Source organism: Achroia grisella, unplaced genomic scaffold (assembly GCF_030625045.1).
Source record: "Achroia grisella isolate CSIRO2021 unplaced genomic scaffold, CSIRO_AGI_Agris_v1 utg782, whole genome shotgun sequence".
Taxonomy (NCBI): domain Eukaryota; kingdom Metazoa; phylum Arthropoda; class Insecta; order Lepidoptera; family Pyralidae; genus Achroia; species Achroia grisella.
The window spans coordinates 5205492-5226421 of record NW_026713022.1 but is presented as its reverse complement, the minus strand read 5'-3'; the positions used below and the strand labels follow the sequence as shown (position 1 = coordinate 5226421).

At 39.7% G+C, this 20930-nt stretch overlaps 1 protein-coding gene across 1 annotated transcript in view; it reads right to left on the bottom strand.

The window, feature by feature from the left end:
* Positions 1-3947: 3947 nt before the first annotated feature.
* Positions 3948-20930, bottom strand: part of LOC131851220 (inositol polyphosphate multikinase) — a 43486-nt gene continuing 26503 nt past the window's right edge. The window contains exons 2-6 of the mRNA XM_059201676.1: positions 16655-16859; positions 9212-9457; positions 8335-8523; positions 6085-6277; positions 3948-4702 (exon numbers count right to left, since the gene is read on the bottom strand). Coding sequence (XP_059057659.1) covers positions 4219-4702; positions 6085-6277; positions 8335-8523; positions 9212-9457; positions 16655-16847 — 1305 coding nt within the window. The 5' untranslated portion in view covers positions 16848-16859 and the 3' untranslated portion in view covers positions 3948-4218. The remainder of the gene's footprint in view (positions 4703-6084; positions 6278-8334; positions 8524-9211; positions 9458-16654; positions 16860-20930) is intronic.

The window sequence follows — 20930 nt, the reverse complement described above, 5'->3', positions numbered from 1 at the left end:
ACATAAAGGGCGAGTCTATCCAGTGAAGATTCCCATCAAAACTCCGATATTACCCCATAATTTTATTGTCGTGAATGCTGTTTTAGACAGTTGCAGTAACCTGTATCTATCTCCCTCTACCATACACGTTGATATGCTCTATCTCTCTTCCATTGGCACAGACTAATTAGATAATACATCTATGATCTCGGTAAACTAATATTATAATGTAATGTTTGACTTTAATTGTTATGTTAGAATTTATTCACTGTAATTGTATAAAATATTACTATATTAATTGTACTAGACACAGACTAACTCTATTTTGTGACGTATTTAGGATTTTGAGATTGTAGGTATAACATACTAGTCCGTAAAATACAGCCTAACCAAGAACTTATGGCCAGATAGAGTGTAACGTAAAAATAGAATTGACGTCAATAATCTTTCGCGTTTGTCATCTCTCTCATAAACCATTTGAAACAGAAATATGGCATTTTTTTTTAATAATGCTTTATTCATGGCCATGGATACAAGTTCTTCAGTGTGCTCAGTGTTGCCAACCCCAGAATATAAGAAAACTGTATATAAGCTTGAAAGAACTGTAAATATCAAATCAAAAACAGTATATCTTTATATTATATTTTGTATAATTTAATGATAGTAATAAATAGAATACAATATAGGGAGGGTAAATAATAATAATAAAAAAAGAAATATGATATAATTATCAAAGCTTTAATAAAATTAAATGTCAAAATTCAAAGGTAATTTCCAAAATAATATACGGTTGGCAACACTGCGTGTACTTAATGTTACTTTATACTGCCCAGTGGCAACGTTGGCACTGGGAAATGAAACGTGATTTGAGGAGAATTGTGCAAATTAAACATTTATTTACAAAAGTTACATTAAAAACTGTAAGAGATAATGAAAAGGAGATGTAAATTCGACTAAGTAATTTTTTTTAATCATCACAAAATATTTATGAAATTGTAGCCTCCATGTATTCGGCGTTATTTGTTTTTTAATTAAATTTCTTGAATATGTTGTCTAATACAACGTAGTAAAGAAAATATTTTTAGGTTATGGTATTTTTTTTTTAATAATCTGTTATATGGGAGAGGGAGTGTTTACCCGCGCTTTTCATTATTATTTTTTAAAATTTTAAATATCGAATTCGGTTTCCTTACCGTTAATTAACAGCCTATTTAGTAATGAAACATCTGATACAATACGTTGATGAGTCTCCATGGATCTAGTACTATATGGCGACGAGTCTCTTTGTGATTGGATTATGGGAATGTCATTTGCTAGCCGCTCCAAGTCTCGTTTAGATAGATAGATAGACAAAACTTTTATTTGCGTTTGTAATTTATTCAATGTTTGAAGGTAAAATTGACATCAATTCTATGTTTACTGATATCTCACTTCGGTCACCGGCTTCTTGTAACAAACGGGAGCATTTATGAATTGCGTCACACGATTTCTCACTTTAGACCCCTTCCCCCCGCTTGTCACATCTAGTGTGACCCAGTGTGACACATTTTGACACCGAGTGAAATTAATAGAACAACTAGTAAAACTCGTTGACTACAAAATTTTAATCTTTAGTTTGTACAGATGGCAATATTTTTAAGTTTTTCGTTAATACTTCAAATTTCGAATTTTATATACTTGGTTATATTAGTCTTTGAAATGTGACGAAATTTGGATTCCCAGGAAATTACAGGGTAAGAGGCATCTAAGTCCACTGGAATGACAACGCGTGAGTGGTATCACAATTGTGTTAACGTGATGTCAGTCTGGTATTCATGTGTTTAGTAGCAGATATGGTTACCATTTACCATCAAGTGAAACGTCAGATTGTTTGCCATTACAATTACAAAAAATACCTTTGTCACATATTGTCAATAATCCTCGCTCCTTGTCACATAATGTCAATAATCCTCGCACCTTGTCACATAATGGCAATTCTTCTTGTCCCCTTGTCACATTTTGTCATCGTGTGACGTAATTAATAAATGCCCTTCTATTTAATAATTCAAAGTAACGTGTGCAAAACAGGTCGGCACTTGTAGCCGACGCGGTCTCCTGCCGGGCCGGGTGTGCCGCGTTTGATTTTCACAATAGATTGTACATTAAGTTTATAGATAATTTTTATTTGGGAAATTAATTTTTGGATGATTTCGAATTAAATATTTATAATGCGAAAACGACTCTATGGTTTTTATTTAAACAGATAAGTATTTTTATTTATATCTTAGTATACATATATGATTTCCTCAGTGGTCTGGTGGTTTAGCACACTGCTTCACTTCCAATTGTCGCAGGTTCGATTCCTTGCACGGTACTACATATATATTTATGAATATGTTTGTTTGTATCGGTCTGGTGCTTTCTATGTATATATATTTTTTCATAGATGATAATGGTATGCTGCACCCGCCTGCGTTAAAGGTTTACGCTGGCGGGGGTCAAGTCAGTCTGCCCATCGTGATGGCATCGCCTGGAAACCATTTAGGTTTCCAGGCGGAACCGTATGGAAGTCGCCATAACATGGTATATCATTACTAGCAATAGGGCCACTGGACTGTATTACATTATGTTATCTGTGATATTACTACTATCTCCTTATAATCTACTATCCCCTACAATTCCCTTCCTCCTCTTCTATGTATATTATGTATTTACAGAGAAAAGTATCTATGTATTATTATTTTTTATTAATGTATTTATATATTGGATCTCCTTTCTCTCTTTTTTTGAATGAAACTCAAATTAATAATTTTATTACATTTTTACTGGGCCGACGGCATGCAGCGCTATACTTAGTCAGTATAAAAGTACTACCACAGATAATATAATAGTACTACCAACCACCGACCATCACTCAAAGTTGAACCAACTTGATGTCTGATTAAATTTTTTTAATTCGCTAATGATATATTGTATATGTGGTATAAATGTATTTGTTGTTTTCTCAGATGTCTAGTACCTATAGCATAAGTTTTGCTTACCTTAAGACTAGATGGCGCTATGTGAATTGATCTGATATATTATATTATTAAATTATACATATAGTTTTTTCAATAACAAGTAGGATACATTACAAAATATTTAGATCAATACAATACAACATAAGCACATGTGTGTGCCACAGCAATACAAAATAGCTTTTAGCTCAGTGTTGAGAATCACTCAAGGAGCAAAACACTGATTATCAGCTACAACCGAAGGAATGATTTGTATATGTATTTACAACAATACTAGCTGTGCACGCGCTTTCAGCCGCGTGAAATTTATAGCCTATATGTTATTCTGATATTTAAACTGTATTTCTGTAAAGTTTCATCAAAATCCTTTCAGTAGTGTTTGCGTGAGAGTAATAAACCTCCATCCATACTCTCAAACTTTCGCGTTTATAATATTAATAAGATACACCCCAACATAGACAGTTGGCGAAGCTTCTGTCTACCCCATCTCGGATAAGAGTCGTGATGGTATGTTATTATGGACATAAACGCAGATAAATAATAATATTTTATTTACATTAAACAAGGTAGATACATAAAAAATATGTGAGGTTTCTCTTATTAACCTATAGTAAATGTCGCAGAGTAGATTTTTGTTTGGAACGAATATAATATAAATGGCGTTGTGTCATTGGAATACTTCATGTAAAATTATGTTATCTGTGCTATCTATAGTATACGTATTCTGATTAAAAAAATATTTTAAAAAGAAATTGTTCACAAATTTTTAAAAATATTGTATAAATTATATATGTGACATATATATCGGTCAGTAACATATGCACACTTCATAATGCTGGCCGTATTTTTTAAAAATTCTTACAGCCATGTAGGGTCACGGATCAAATAAATACTAGTTACATCTTTGGAATTTTGAATTGTTATCTGTGTATCCGTCACCGGAGAATCAGTCTGACACACCACAAAATATCGGCTAAATTTGAACTCACAATCTTCGGGATGTGAGTAGCAAATAATAAACCACTAGATTATGACCCTTTTAATAACTAATGTTAAGTGTATATAGTAACTATCTATTTGAAGTAATTAGATCATTTGCTCATAGCAAACTACTAACCATAGAGTATGTATAAAATATGCTTTACAGACTAATAAAGTAGTATGACTTTGTCTGCAAAAGGACGAAAACAAATAAATTAACAAATATCACTATATCTAGTACTAAAGTATACTCTACAATATATCAAATATCCTGATCCTTGACTTCTTGCAAAATTTCATCGAAAATCTTCACAAAGTTCTCTATGCCCTCAATGAAGTTGCCGTCTGGTCTCATTTCCTCCTTCTCATTGAAGAATACGTGAGCGAAATCTATTATTTTGACTATACCTAAAGGGTTAGGACCTGAGGGATCTGCCACCAAATCTTCCAGTGTAGCTCTGAAGCTCATCTTCATTTTACATATGTTTTCATCGTAGTTGTGGTCTGGAGAGTGGCTCTGGTTGACCCTGTCGTAAGCGTCCGTCCAGGTGGACTCTATGGGAGGTGGGGTGGCGAAGCTGGTCTGCGCAGAGGTCATGGGCGAGAGAGGTGGGGGCTTTAACTTTTTGAAGATAAGTCCCTTTGATGACATTAGACCGCTGAAGTTGGAGCCGGCGCTCGCTGGACTGTGGGTTGAATGGATGGATCGCCGCCGAATAAGTGCGGGATATGTTTTTTCCTTTGACCTGTATCAAACCATTTTTTTTATGTATGATAATTCAATGATACACCCACTAATGGTTTACGCTGGCGGGGCACCAGTGGAGGATGATAAGATAAGTATGAAGTCAGGTCAGTTGACCCTTCTTGGCAAATGGTCGAAAGGGTATGTTAGTAATGTAAACTGATGATCATATAGCTAGCAATGTACCATGTCAGATTGGCCTCCCCCTGGAAACCAACCTGATAAATTTCCTCAATTGTAAAATTCCTGGACTGTGGTCTGAATGGATGGATCGCCGCCGAATAAGTGCAGGATATGTTTTTTCCTATGACCTGGGTCGAACAATTTTTTTTATGATGAATGATGATGCAATGATGCCTGCGCTATCGGTTTACGCTGCCGGGGCACCAGTGGAGGAAGACTAACTGACCTGACATCATCAGGTCAGTTAGCTCATCATGACAAATTCACCATGAATTTATCATGATGATTTCCAGGGGAAACCGCATGGAGGTCAACCTGACATGACACATTGCAAGTAATGGGGTTATTAGTACAGATTACTAACAGTTCCCTTCCCCCACTTTCGTTCCCCTGAGATACAACATAATGTGCTACCTTACTGTAATTATAGATGTGTTGCTTAATATTTTGTATATGTTTTTTCTGGTGAATTTATCACGATGGGCTAATTGTCCTGACTTCCTGACTGGTGCCCCGCCAGCGCAACTTGTTCTTTTATAAATGATAATGGAAAGGTAGACCTGTCTGCGGTTCACCGTCCCATTATCATTCAGAAACAAAACTATGTAATGATAGTACGGTTATTAAACACTCACTCACTAGACTATGTAAAGTCATTTATTTATAATGACAGTGCGTCACTAGCGTGATAAACTGATAAAGTAATCTAAATACAATAATAGATATTATAACAGAATAATGCAGGAATCATTGCACGATCATTTGAACCTTTTTGACGGCCTCTGTGTTCTAGCGATTTAGCGCCATCTTAGTTCCCGTGATCGCGGGTTCGATTCCTCGCATGGTAAAAACATTAATTGTATATATTTGTCTGGGAGGTCATATTTACAAAAAAGAATATTCTAGAATATGTAATTATGATACAAGTGTCAATCTACCATCCCAGGTTGATCATCATAAATGACCATTTGCCAAGATGGGTCAACTGATCTGACCTCGTGCTCATCTAACATCCTCCACTAGTGCTCCGCCAGCGTAAACAGTTAGCGCAGGCGGGTGCACCATACCATTATCATCCATAGGACTGTATCTCAGGTGTTTTTACCTTCTTCGTACCTTCGCAGGGTGAATTATTTTGCAGTTACTAACATTTGTGTTACATAAAGAACAAAAAACAATTATGAAATGATGATAACATACCTGGGGTGTGGTGCTGGTGGTGAGGCCACCCTCAGCCGTGCGGCGTCGTAAACCAGCAGCAGTGAGGCCGCGTACAGCCTGACGGAGCGTTGTCTCCGCGCCCACTGCTGCAGCCGCCACAGCTCCCCCGCCAGCCGCACCACCAGCGCCCGCGCCGGGCCCCCGCGCTCGCTGTTCAGGTACCTTCGGATAGCTGCAACAACAATACGACTAGCTAAAACCTGGTGATATCGTCTTCTGGAATACAACTTGCCTTCATCAAGGCTTCACTAATTTTCGCCACTGCCTGAATCGACAAAGTTTCGAACGGCCAGCCTAAATCAGTTTTTTTTTATTGATGATAATGAGATGGTGCACCCGCCTGCGCTTACGGTTTACGCTGGCGGGGTACCAGTGGAGGATGATCAGATGAACATGAGGTCAGGTCAGTCAGCCCATCGTGACATATTTACCAGAAATTTATCACGATGGTTTCCAGGAGAACCGCGTGGAGGTCAACCTGACATGGTACATTGCTAGTAATGGGGTCATGAGTCCATATTACTAACAATCCCCTTTCCCCCAGCCTAAATCAGTTACCTTGACAGCACTAAACGGGTGAACAGATTTTAATGAGATTTGAAACGAAAATAGATTGCTTCACAAACATGTGCATGGACTATATTTTTTATCTAGTAGGGGAGAAATAGTAATAATAATACTCTTGGACAGTTCACACAGCGCCATCTAGTCCCAAGCTAAGCAAAGCTTATGTTATGGGTACTAGACAACAGATATAAATACTTAGATACATTTTTAAAAATACATAGAAAACCAATACCATACCAATACATAAACCCTCTAAACGATACCCCGTCCAATTCAAAAGGGGATCGAAATTATGACGGCCGGACCTGAGGTTCAAATCCCTAGCGGTGCCCTCAGACTAATGTCGTATCAGTCAAGTGGGAGTTAACCTTTCAGCCGCTCCATAAGCCCTTCCCTTAGTTTGGAGTGTCATCTGCCCTCGCCCCTATCGTCCGGTGAAGCTGTAAAGGCTAGCTACGGCCAACAGCATTAGAGTAGTTAAAAAAAAAGTAATTACGCAATTATTACCACTTACTATCATGTTGATCATCACTTTGTCATGCAAGTCATTACATAGTATAAAACAAAATCGCGGTGTCTGTCCGTATGTTTAAATCTTTAAAATTACGCAATGGATTTTGAAGCGGTCTTTTTTAATAGATAGAATAGAATAGAAAATCATTTATTCAAATAAACTTACATTGAAGCACTTTTGAATAGTCATAACATTTTTTTTTTTTTTTAATCTACCGCTCATTCGGAATGCTGTCTCATCACAAGAAGAACAAGCAAGAAACTTGTGTGTTGCTCTTTTAAATAATTTATTCTTACTTACAATTTAAGTTTAAGTGTGAATACAAACCACCAATTAGCACTAATTCAATTAAATACTCAAAAAGAAAAAAATATTGAATACATAACCAACTGGTTAAACAATTAATAAGAGGAAATCAGTCATAGTGATTAGAGCAGACCAGTCCCTACAAGCAGCACCCGTTCACGAGTATGACGGATGAGCCAGCCATCACTGCGCTCGACCATATTTTAGGGAGCCCAATGACCCGGCCCACGACGCCGCCACAAGCCTGGACATTTTAGTGAGCATGACTACTCAAAACACCAGACCACGTCATAGCTACTCACAATTGCCATCTGATGTTTATAGTATTCACATTTCACATAAGAATGCATGCGGCAATTAATACAAAACCCGCTACGCTTTCATATTTCTAAAATAATTGAATCAAGAAAGCAATGAGATAAACAAATTATAACGTTGTATGCTAATAAACTAATTATTTACTTGATATGTTGTCTTCTATGAATTCGTCTATCCTGTAATAGGCTTTCTTACATAAAAATTGTTTAATATAAGATTTGAATTGCCTCTCTGTCAGATTTAGTGCAGATTCTGGCAGTTTATTATAAAATCTTACGCAATTACCATAGAATGAATTACTGACTTTGTGCAGGCGGCATTTAGGTAAAATTAGCTTATTTTTATTGCGTAAGTTTCTATTTGTACAGTCTTTAAGTTTTCTAATAGAGTGTTCTTGAGGAAGGTTTATATGTATAATATATGTACACCCGGGCGAGCTAACTAGTAACTAGTTACACACAAAAATTCTGCATAATGACTAAATCCCTTCCTTATTCAAGTCGGTAAATTTCTATATAACTCACCATCTATCACCTTATCACCGTGCAGCCTCTTCCCGAAATTCTTGTCATACTTCTGCAGCTTCCCTGAGGACAGACTGTACACCTGAAACCCTGGTATGCAGAACGCGAACTGCTCTTTACACCGAGCGTACTTCTCCTTCTCTCTTGCTATCTTCTCTTTTGTGGCCAGCGGATCCCATGTTCGTCTACCTTGAATAAATAAGAAGGTATTATTTTCCTGCATATGGGAGTTACAGATTTTTAATGTAACTTGAATGTCAAACAAACTTACGGCTAAAAGTGAAATATATATATACTAGTATGTATATACTATATAATACTAGCTGATCCCACAAATGCAGATTTTCCGTATAAATTAAAATCGCTATTAACAAATAAGGGTTGGTGATAGAAGGGTGAAAATTTAGGGTTGTATATATTTTTAATGCCACATTATATAAAAATAAAATTTTGTCCAAGTAATAAAAAAAAATGTTAGGTTGGACAACTCTATGAACATGAAAAATAGATTGTAGCCGATTTTCAGACCTACTGAATATGCATATAAAATTTCAATTGGTCAAACCGTTTCGGAGGAGTATGGTAACTAACATTCTGACACGAAAATTTTATATATAAGATGATATTATATATATATTTGTGTAGATTATGAAATTCCAGAAATTTTAATTACCGTTTAGCACATCCCCTTACTTTCGATGGTTGTGGGTTCGATTCCTCGTAGAAAACAAACATTTGTATTCATGATTCATACCCCAACTCATAAGAGAAACTTCCTTGGGACTAGATGGCGCTGTGTGACTTATCCTGGATTACTATTATTATTATTATATACTTGGTACACAATAATGAGAAAATTCCTGATATTCAAACCTACCTATTTTAACGTCCATAATGCATGGCTCCAGCATCTTCTTCGTGAGGTCTTCTAATATTATATACTCTTGCTCGTGCCCATTATAAGTGACCTTCTTGCAGCCGTAGTACCTCGGCACGAAGTTCCTCATTTCCACCAGATCAGGATCCGTGGAGGTAGCCAGCCGCTCATAGAACTCCACCTCTCGCCTTTGAGCTTCCTTGAGGATCGGCTTCAGAATTGTGCCGTCGTTACATTGAAGGAGACCTGGAAAAAATTTCATACCTAATTATGAAAAGGCTGTCCTTACATTAATTAAAGATGGTAGAGGAAATTTGACAATAATAATAGTAATAATATAGTAATAATCTCAGGACAATTCACACAGCGCCATCTAGACCCAAGTTAAGGTAGCTAAAGCTTGTGTTATGGGTACTAGACAACGGATACATATACATAGATATATTTTTTTTTAAATACATACATATTATACATAGAAAACACTCAGACCGATACAAACAATCGTACTCGTGAATACAAATGTTTGTGCCGTCCGATATATCGGTCGTTTTCCTTGACCACTAGACCACCAAGGTCATCAATAGACTATGTATATGTTATTTCGCTAACTGTGGGCCTCTTGAACAAGCTCAGAGTCACTTAGAGGGCTATGCTCGGAATTTCAAGGTAAGCAGAGCTTGTGTTATGGGTACTAGATAACTGATACATATACATAGATATTATACATGTAGAACACCCAAACCGATACAAACAATCATACTCGTGAATACAAATGTTTGCAAATGTGCCGCGCGAGGAATCGGTTTTCATGCAGGAAAGAATGAGCATGTACATGTTGCTCGCGCATTCTCGCCTCCTTCAATCGTGCGAGCTTCAGCGCGTATTGCTAACAATTATGTGTATATATACATATATATATTTAGCGTCTTTATTGTTACCGCTATTATTTGTGTTTATGTTGTGTTCTTGTAGCAGCAGCGGGAAAGAAGGAGGTGAAATGATGAGTCCAGATTGTTGTTATGTACATATTTATAATTACGAAATATTTACAATGAATATATAGGTATGTACAAGAAAGTGATTCGGTCTCGAATACAAGCTTGTTATTCTATTCGTCTGTCGTAACTAGGCAACGGTGTTGCCGCGCGATAGTAGTTAATTCGCCACATATATATATATATATTGCGTAATAGTTTAATTGCATTTTGCAATAGTTTAAACATCTAATACTTAAACATCTGACGTTAGAGCAAAGACAATTATATTTATTGATAATTTATAAATCTTGAACGTGTCTTTGGAATTGTGGTATAGTGATGCAAATCAGCACGTTCAGTAAAAGATTGTGCGAGTGTACGTTTTGTATAACAACACGTAGGTCACGCAGTACCTCATATATATAGTTTATGTAATTAGTGTAAGCTAGAGTAATTCAAGATGTAACAGTTAATATACAAGTTACACCCTACTGTGTGTGTTTACTCTCACCACCGCTCCTGTCATCACAGAATATAAAATCTAGATTAAAAAAAAAATTAAAGTGAAATGACATGAAACATACACGCAAATTTGTTATCTATATTCAGTAAAGAGTTAATGATATTATTAACCTAATTATTAGTTTTATGGCAAATAAAAGTATTTACCTCTCTCGACGTTTCGTCTAGGTTGCACTAGTCGTGGTGACGAGCTCAAAAAGGGAAGGAAAATGAATAAAGAGTTATTATTATTATTAATGACGTTCGAAGTGGTCTACGACCGGTCCGACCGATGGTCGCGGGTTCGATTCTTTCCTCGACACAAACATTTGTCTTGTATGACTGTGTTAGGGTTCACATCGATATTGTCGAAAAATCTGATATTTTATATTAAAAGAAGGTAGTTTCATTATTACTCGGTATCGTTAAACTAGTTGCATATAACCCCCACTCATATCTTCTCTGTATAAAAGGGAGGGTTTTTGTAAGCCGCGGCAGGTTTCCGCTGACCGACGCGCTAGCGAACGCACGTATGTGCTCGCTAGTCCCGCCGCCGTCTCGCTGTTCTCTGCTCCCTCGAGCAAACCACCGCGCGCGCGCACGTAGCGCAGTTACGTTCGCGCGTTCTTATTCATATACTTCGCCGCGTGTTAGGTGCACTCGGTGCACCTAACGTGGCCCGGGGCCTCCGTGTCCCGCGCCGACCGCGGCCGACCGCGCTCTCGGCATCCGTTCCGACACAGTGCTACCGGACTTTCCGCGTGTGTAGTGTTGTGTTGTGAGGACTGAAGGAGAAACTCTCTTCGTTCAAGTGAAGTGAAGTGTTGTGTGTGGACGTTCAGTGGCACGGACTGTCGTGAGTTAGGGAGGTGCGTCACGCCTATTGCGCGACGCGCCGATCCGAGCTTGCCGCTGCCACCAACACCCGCCGACGCCTGCTGCCTGCCGCCCGCCGCCGACGCCACCAAGTAGGTTCGCTTAAATACACATTTTTTTTGTACTCAATAAGATTAGTGATCTTACATATTAGGGTCACATATCAATAGGCATCACCCCCTTATATATAGACGACCGTCCTTATCTTAAGTACTGACTTACCCTATTGTTTCATTGTATTGTATTGTTATTGTGTTGTATTGTTATTGTATTGTTTTATATTACTATTTCTACTCTTATTCTATTCTTTTGAACAATCACTGTTCAAAAAAAATGTCCTTATCAGAGGCCGATATGCCTCTGTTCTTCCAGTTCCTGGAAAAAAAAGTGTCCATCTTAAATGCTTTTATGTTTACAAAATGATGACTCGCGCGACGAACCGAACACTGACACTGACGAATTCGAGGACGACTCGCAACGGCTCCCGCCGCTTCCCCCGACCCAAGCCGACCAGGCCGAACCCGCCTCGCCCGCCATGGAGCAGGACGACTCCGTCGCGGAGCTTGACGCTCCGAGTATGGAGCTCGACGCCATCCGCGACGGCGACGTCCCCTCTCCCATCCCCCCGGTCTCCTCAGACGAGGACGATTTTATTCTTGTTGGCAACAAGCGTGCCAAGAAGACCCAGCGCCAGCCAAAACAAAGCGTGCCCATGACGGCACCGCTAAAACCGCCCCCGGTCCGAACAGACCAAAGCCCCGCCCCCCGTCATCATCCAGGACAAAAGTGCCTGGAACACCGTATATATAAAAACATATATATATTTCAAAGTATCAGTCCCATCATCTACCATCGTCGTCTCACCACCTTCCTGCGGGAGAAAACATATTATCACACCTATAAGAGAAAAAGTTGTAATACGTTTACCCAAGTGTCAACAGACTCCATCCTTGAGGACCTTCAGTCCCAGAATTACCCAGCGCACGAGGTACATCGTATGTACCAGTCGCGCTCACGCAACAAGGCCGCGATCGACCTTGTTCTAGTCGTATTAGATTTATCCCCAGAAGGCAAATCGATCTTTGATATAAAGAGCGTTTGCCAACTATCCTCGCTCTCCGTAGAGGCATACAATGCCACCGTTATAATTACGAAACGGTGCGTCATTTCACGCCACCGCAGATTGCGGCCGTAAACACCCCCACGCCCCCCAGTTGCAATATATAGGTATTGTTCACGCGCCCCGCGTCCCGCCAAAAAGAAGGCCACCCACACCCAACCGTGCTCCGGCACGTGCCCCCGCCAATGACAGCCTGCTAACAATGCCTGGATTAAACCCCCGGCAATTCAAGGTATCGGCCCCGCCCGCCCAGTCGGCCCCGCCCGCCCAGTCGTGCCCATACACAAACCCGTCCCCAAAACACTGCCCGCGGCCCCCAAGGCCAACGGCAGCTCCCTCGCGCAGGACTTCGCATTGGTCGCTCGCTTAGCCAGCACCATCGACCCTAACGAGATTGCCCTTCTGGACTCCAAGCTCCGCCTGTATAAGGAGTCGCCCCAAAATAGGCTCGCAGCCGTCTGCGAATTACTTACCGCCATCCTCATATATATATATATAGAGAAAAGCCTCGGTCCGTAATAGCGTTTTTTAACGCGTTCGGATTAAAAAAACAAAAGGAGGAAATCGCCTCCTTTCTCACTGACCACCAAGTCGATATTCTCCTTTAAACATCCGCGATAATAATTACAACTTAGTTAAACATCTGTACGGCGGTTACTATAAACGGTCCCTACATTGTATACCGCTACAAACACCGCCTATATTTAGGCCTCCGATAATTTATACCGAATCCGTATATCAGCCTGAACGTGCGCCCTCTTATCAACAGCGCCACCATTCTGGCTGGCGATTTGAATAAACACACCCGCTGGAACTGCCACGTGTCCACGACAAACGGCCACAAACTCAGACTAGCCGACGTTCGAGATAATCGCCCCGCTCCGCCCTACTCATTATCCCCATAACGTGAACCACCGACCCGACATACTGGACATGGCACTAACAACACGTGAGCTCCCCAGAAGTCCATGCCGAGCTACCGGTAATCCTTCTGGGCCCTCCGCCCGACACGCCACTACCAACCAAAACAATAACAGACTGGCAACGACTCGAGAAATCTCTCGAATCGACCGACACACCGATACTAAACCGTATTCCCGACGTCATAGAGTCCACCGAGGACACTCTCATTGCGATCGACTCGCTTACTAACCACCTGCAGTCGGCAGTCAAGGACTCCAACCAGCGACGGACGACCGTCGCTGGCAGCTTCCCGATGACGTAAGGAGGTTAATAAGCGATAAGAACGCAGCCACTAGAGCGTACGATCGCTACCCCTCCGAACCGAACCGGGTGCGCCTGCGAGCCTTACAGTAGTGTTAAGGAGCGCATCGCGCAGATCCGGGACGGCCGGTGGGGTGCTCCTAGAAGAGATAACGCCATGCCACACCGCGTACTGGCGCATAGCGAAATCTCTCAAAACCGACCAACAGACAAACGACATGCCCCCGCTAGTCCGACCCGACAACACTATAGCCTTCTTCGACGAAGACAAGGCTGAGTGTCCAGCGTCCAACTTAGAAGCCCAATGCTCCCCCAGCACGCTCCCAGTCGAGGCAGGTCATCTCGAGAAGATAGACACCGAAGTCGAACGCATCGCGTCCACCCCGCCCACCGAATCCCTCTCACCAGTCACGCTTGATGAGGTCAAAACGCTAGTTAAACAACTACCTATCAAAAAATCACCCGGCTCAGACGGCATATCGAATAGATTAGTCAAAAGTCTGCCATCCCAACTTTTGTTATTACTCGTCGCTATTTTTAACGCGGCGCTGTCCAACGCTATATTTCCAGACAGCTGGAAAGAAGCCGTGGTCATTGGCATCCCCAAGCCCGGTAAAAATAAATCCGACCCGTCCAGTTATCGTCCTATCAGCCTCCTCAAGGCTATAGGCAAGCTGTACGAGCGAATCCTCCTCGCCCGCCTAAAGGAGTTTATATACTCCAAAGGCCTGCTCATCAATGAGCAGTTTGGCTTCCGAGCCAAACACTCATGCGTCCATCAAGTGCACCGCATCACGGAGCACATTCACAAAAACACTCTGTACTTCGCCACCAAGTCCCCCAAAGGCGGTACAGGCGTCCTATTTTTCGATGTGGCTAAGGCTTTCGATAAAGTCTGGCACAACGGCTTGATTTACAAGCTTCATCAGTTAGGTGTCCCCGACAGGCTAGTACTCATTGTACGAGATTTCCTGTCGAATCGCTCTTATCGCTACCGTATAAACGGAGCGTTATCCGACCCGCACCCCATACGAGCCGGCGTCCCTCAGGGCGCCGTCCTCTCTCCGATGCTCTACTCGTTGTACACCAACGACATCCCCAAATTCTCCGACTTAAAAGTCGAAATATCGCTGTTTGCCGATGACACGGCTCTCTTTACATCCGCCAAGTCCCGTGCGACAATAGCCAGACGGCTTCAGAAAGCCGTAACGATACTGGGCGAATGGTTCCGTCGGTGGCGCATAGAAGTCAATCCCGAAAAAAGTGCAGCAGTGTACTTTAGCAGGGAATTTGACTCTATGAATCACCCGATCGAACTATTCGGCCAAAACATCCCGTGGGTTTCGAAAACGAAATATCTCGGCGTCACCCTAGATAGGAAACTAACGTTTCGTCCTCACATCAAGCGTGTCCGCGACCGAGCCGCCTTTATACTAGGGCGACTCTATCCTTTTATTAACAAGCACAGTAAAATGTCGCTTCGCAACAAGCTGACATTATACAAGGCTTGCATCCGTCCCATCATGACCTACGCTAGTCCCGTATTCGCCCACATACCCTACTGCTTAATCAACAGACTGCAGGTCATTCAGAATAGGTTTCTGCGTCGAGCCACCGGTGCGCCGTGGTTCGTTCGCAGCGTAGATCTCCACCGCGATCTTAATCTGCCCTCCATCAAGCAGTTTATGAAGGAAGCGTCTCGACGCTACTTCGACTCTGCCCAATCCCACCCTAATCCGCTTATAGTCAGTGCGGTCGACTACGCACCGAGGAGTAATATCCGACATACGCGACAACGTCGCCCGAGGCACGTTCTCATTGACCCCGACGACCCCATAACGGCAGGTAACCTCCCCACGGGCCCACCCGTTCCACCCCGACCACACTTTTACACACACACACGACACCGTCCTCGCCGGCGAAGACGACGACCTCAAACACACAATATCGCGCATTCAACCGGGCGCCTGCGCGCGCCCGGGCGCTCCACACCGCGCCCCCGGGCGCCCCTCCGATCGATCCCCCGTCCAATTCAAACGGGGATCGAAATTACGACGGCCTGAGCCGAGGTTCGAACCCCTAGTGGTGCCCTCAGACTAAAGTCGTATCCGTCGGGCAGGAGTTGGCCTTCAGCCGCTCCATAAGTCCTTCCGCGGGTTTGGAGTGCCATCTGCACTCGCCCCATAACGTCCGGTGAAGCTGTATAGGCCAGCTATGGCCAACAGCATTAGTGTAGTCCGAAAAAAAAAAAAAAAAAAAAGCCGCGGCATTCGGTCTTTGAGCACAGGATGTGCTGGTTGTATTTTAATTGCTAAAATGAATTGTGTTAGAGACATAGTTAAATTAATGTTATATAGTTGTTATTTTATTATAATACATACTTTTACTAGTACATAGAGTTGATATATCTAACAACTGTATACGTATATACCTAAACATATTGTATGGGCAGCGCGTATGCGAAGTTACGCTCACAACTGAAATATGTCATTCTGTTTGTCTCCTAGAAAATTAAATTAGATAAAACGTTTATTTAAATACACATAAATCTAATCCAGATAAAGCCCATCTCAACAACTGTATCGGTCTGGGTGGCTTCTATATACAATATGTAAGTATTTACTAAAAAAAAATATGTATATGTATCAGTTATCTAGTACCCATAACACAAGCTTTAGCTAGCTCAACTTGGGTCTAGATGGCGCTGTGTTAATTGTCCAGGGTTATTTATTATTATTCCCTCACCTGAAAATTTTGTATCTGTAGTGGAGGCATGTCCAGCCACCTGTCGATTATACGCTCGTATGTCACGATCTGGCGGTGGCATTTTGAATGGCCGCGTCACTACCTCTTCACGCTTCTCGATGTGGTAGTGCACTCCGTGAATGGAGCGCTGTCTCTGAAGTTTGACGCGTGGCCTGTTGTTGTCATTGCTCATTTAGTTGGCGACCTAATGGCAAAATAATGGATCATTGATTAAACAGCTTTTTTTTTTAATTTTTTTACGGCCTCGGCTGTTTTTGCACAATGAACTGTGGTGTGACAAGAATGGATAAGATAAAGAATGAATACATTAGAAGAAGTATGAAAGTGGCGTGTCAGAGAGGTTGAAGAGTAATTGTCTATCGTGGTATGGACATGTAATGCGTAGAAATGAGGATAATATTTTAAGAAAGGTGTTACATATGAATTTGGATGGTTATAAGGGCAGAGGAAGGCCGAAAAAGAGATGGATGAACTGTGTGAAAGATGATATGGTAAGAAAGGAAGTAAATAACGCGATGACTGCGAACAGGGATGAATGGAAGCGAAAAACATATTACGACGATCACTAATAAATGGGATAAGGAAGAAACAGATGATGATGATGATGATGGCTGTTTTTGCACAACGCCTTAATTAGGGGAGCTTGGCTGGCTACGCTAGTAGTCTCGACTCTACACGCACAACGGCCTAGAAGAGAGGCTGATTGCGGAAAATAGAGTCCAATTTACATTACATTACATTACATTACAACGCCTTTAAACAAATCAAAAAATGTTTATTCATGTAGGACATTTTAACCACTTAAAAACGTTATTTGTATCAATATTTTTTCCCTACCTTACTATGTAGTTGGTTGCTGGTTCGATCCTCGCATGGTGCAAACATTTGTATTCATGAGTATAATTGCTTGTATTGTTGTGTATTTTATACAAAAATATAGTTATACAATAAGCTAAGGAGAGTGTTATGTGTAATAAAGAGAACTGATCCAGCACCCATAACTCAAGCTCTGCTTAGTTTGGGACTAGATGGCGCTGTGTGAATTATCCAGGGTTATTATGTAGGTGATAGACAAGATGTCATACAATTATTTTATATTCATTACATAGTACAAAATAAAGTCGCCATCGCTGTCTCTCCGTCCCTATGTATGCTTAAATATTTAAAACTACGCAACGAATTTTGAAGCGGTTTTTTTTAATAGATAGAGTGATTCTAGAGTAAGGTTTATATGTATAATACATGTACACCCGGGCGAAGCCGGGGCGAGTAGCTGGTTATGGTATAATTGGAATGGCAAACAACCTGATGGTAAGTGGTAACGGTTGTTTATATATGTACAGAAACAGCACCAAGGCATATCGTCGTCAAGGAATATACGTGATATCCCTAATGCTAGCATTTCGGATGAATAAGGCGTCATGTGTCCATACATTTTAATTACACGCTCCCAAAACAGTATATAACACAATGCTTGGCTAAAATAGATGTGAAAGATGTGCCCACGCAGATAATTATGTACAAACTCCAGTTCATAAAAACTCTTCAGTAAAATCTCTGTACAAGTCAAGTCGTTTAAAATCAATTTAATCTCTTTATGTATAGATTTCTTTATTTTTTTAATTAAAAAAAAACATAAATTCCTATTTAATTAATTAAAAAAAACATAATTAACCTACTGTCGACACCTACTCGTATCGGTAATTGGTTTTTGATATTTATTTATATTTATTGAACAAAGCCTATTAAATAATTACTTAACTGACAAACGAGCATGGCAAAAATTGTTCACTCTCGGCATTTCTATTTAATGTCAGACATAGACACGTATAACTTTTCACTAAAATCTCTGTCCAAGTCAAGTCGTTTAAAATCAATTTAATCTCTTTATGTATAAATTTCTTTATCTTTTTAAATAAAAAAAAACATAATTTCCTATTTAATTAATTAAAAAAAAACATAATTTACCTATCCATTTAATAAAAAAACATAATTAACCTACTGTCGACACCTACTCGTATCGGTAATTGGTTTTTGATATTTAATCATATTTATTGAACAAAGCCTATTAAATAATTACTTCACTGACAAACGAACAAAAATTGTTCCTATTAAATAACATAGACACGTATAACTTTTCACTAAAATCTCTGTCCAAGTCAAGTCGTTTAAAATCAATTTAATTTCTTTATTTAGATGTCGACACCTACTCGTTTCGGTAATTGGTTTTCGATATTTAATCATATTTATTGAACAAAGCCTATTAAATAATTACTTCACTCACGGCATTTCTATTTAATGTCAGACATAGACACGTATAAGAGTAAACGATATAGATAAACTGGCATTTAAAAAATATGAGTCGAGTTTCTTGTCAGTTCTTGCCAGAATTTGTATACTGTACTGGACGGTAGGGAAAAAATATTAATTACAAAAATTTAACGTTCATAAGCGCCTAAAATGTCCTACAGGAATAAACTTTTTGTTTTTTGTTTTAATTCGAAATTCTTTTCTATTATTCTTTTTTCGGTTTTTTTTTTGGTAGCGGGTGCACTAAGACGGGTAGCTTAAACAGTCATATGATACCAATCATGTTCTGATTCATTTCATATAAACCGACCAATAAAAAAATACTTATCTTTTGTAATAACGCCTTCAGTTCTACTTCGATTAGTTGGGTATGCGACATTAATCATAATTTTTATATAGACTGGTTATTATATTTTAATATATTTTTTTATTATATTATAATATCTTACAAGGATTATTTAAAAGAGCAACACACAAGTTTCTTGCTCGTTCTTCTTGTGATGAGACAACTTTCCGAACGAACGGTACATAAAAAAAAATGTTATGACTATTCAAGTGCTTAAATTAAGTTTATTTGAATAAATGATTTTCTATTCTATTGTAATGGTTATTGTAACCAAATTATATTATTTTTGCGTAGTATGTGTTACTTACCACAGAAAATAATATTAATTATATTATCTGTGGCACAGATAACGAAATGGGTGTGTTCATATAGCATTTATTAGTAGTAAATGTTGTTATTATATACTGTTGTAGCAGTTTGAAATAACAACATATTAATTAAGTACTACAACTTTTATCACTAAGATATCATTTGCTAGTTATATCGTAATATTATAAATGCAAAAGTGTGTTTGTTTATATATACTTCCACAACAAATTATGATCTAAATATACGTGGGGAGATAGTATGGCAAACGGGTGCACCATTTCATAAAAAAATAAGATGGATAAAGACGAATGTCCTATCAGTCGCCTGTCAGACCAAATCGCGGAAGGAGGCTAAGGCAATCAACATTAGATGCCATCTAATTTAATTTACCTTACAAATAATGAATAAATTTTAGAAATAGCACCAATGTTTCAAGATTTCCTTCCAAATACACATATATCACAAAATTAGCACTCTTTTTTAAATATGGCGGGAAAATGTAGAACACGAAATAGCAACCAAAGAACAAAACACGATCCACAAAGTTATATTTCTACGTTTTTGTAAATACCTTTGCAACGGTTGAGGAAATATATAATCAACTAGTGGCCAGCTGTTTAAAAACAATATACTAAAAAACAGCGTGACTTTGGTGGACATTCAAAGAATTTATCTAATCGAATACGTCAAGATTGACTAAAATTTATCGATCATTTCTATTATTCGCGAAAGATAAAACATATGAGTGTGCACGGGTAGGTATGTATAGATAAATATAGATATTATATTGAACATTTCCTGGATCCATTCAATTATATCCACTATCAATAGCAATAAAATTACAAAGTTACTCTTAAGGTTATGAAGTAATCGACATGAGTTTTGCAGGGTAGTGATATGGCTATTTTAATCACGAATTTGCTTTCTATGTCTATATGTTGGTATTAAATATTTATAGTATAAACAAAATCGCTCCCTCTTTCTGTATGTTTAGATCGTTTAGACTATGCAATGGATTTTAATCCAGTTTGTTGATCCAAGGTTTGTTTTTTTTTCGGACTACTCTAATGCTGTTGGCCGCAGCTGGCCTTTACATCTTCACCGAACGATAGGGGGCTAGTGCAGATGGCACTGCAAACCCGCGGAAGGATTTATGGAGGTTGACGGCCAGCTCCCGCCTTATGGGTATCCATAAGGCGGGAGTTCCTAGATTCCGAGTATCCGAGGAAGGGAAGAGAACAGAAACAACCGCAAGGGAATAGAACCTCGGGTCAGGCCGTTGTAATTTCG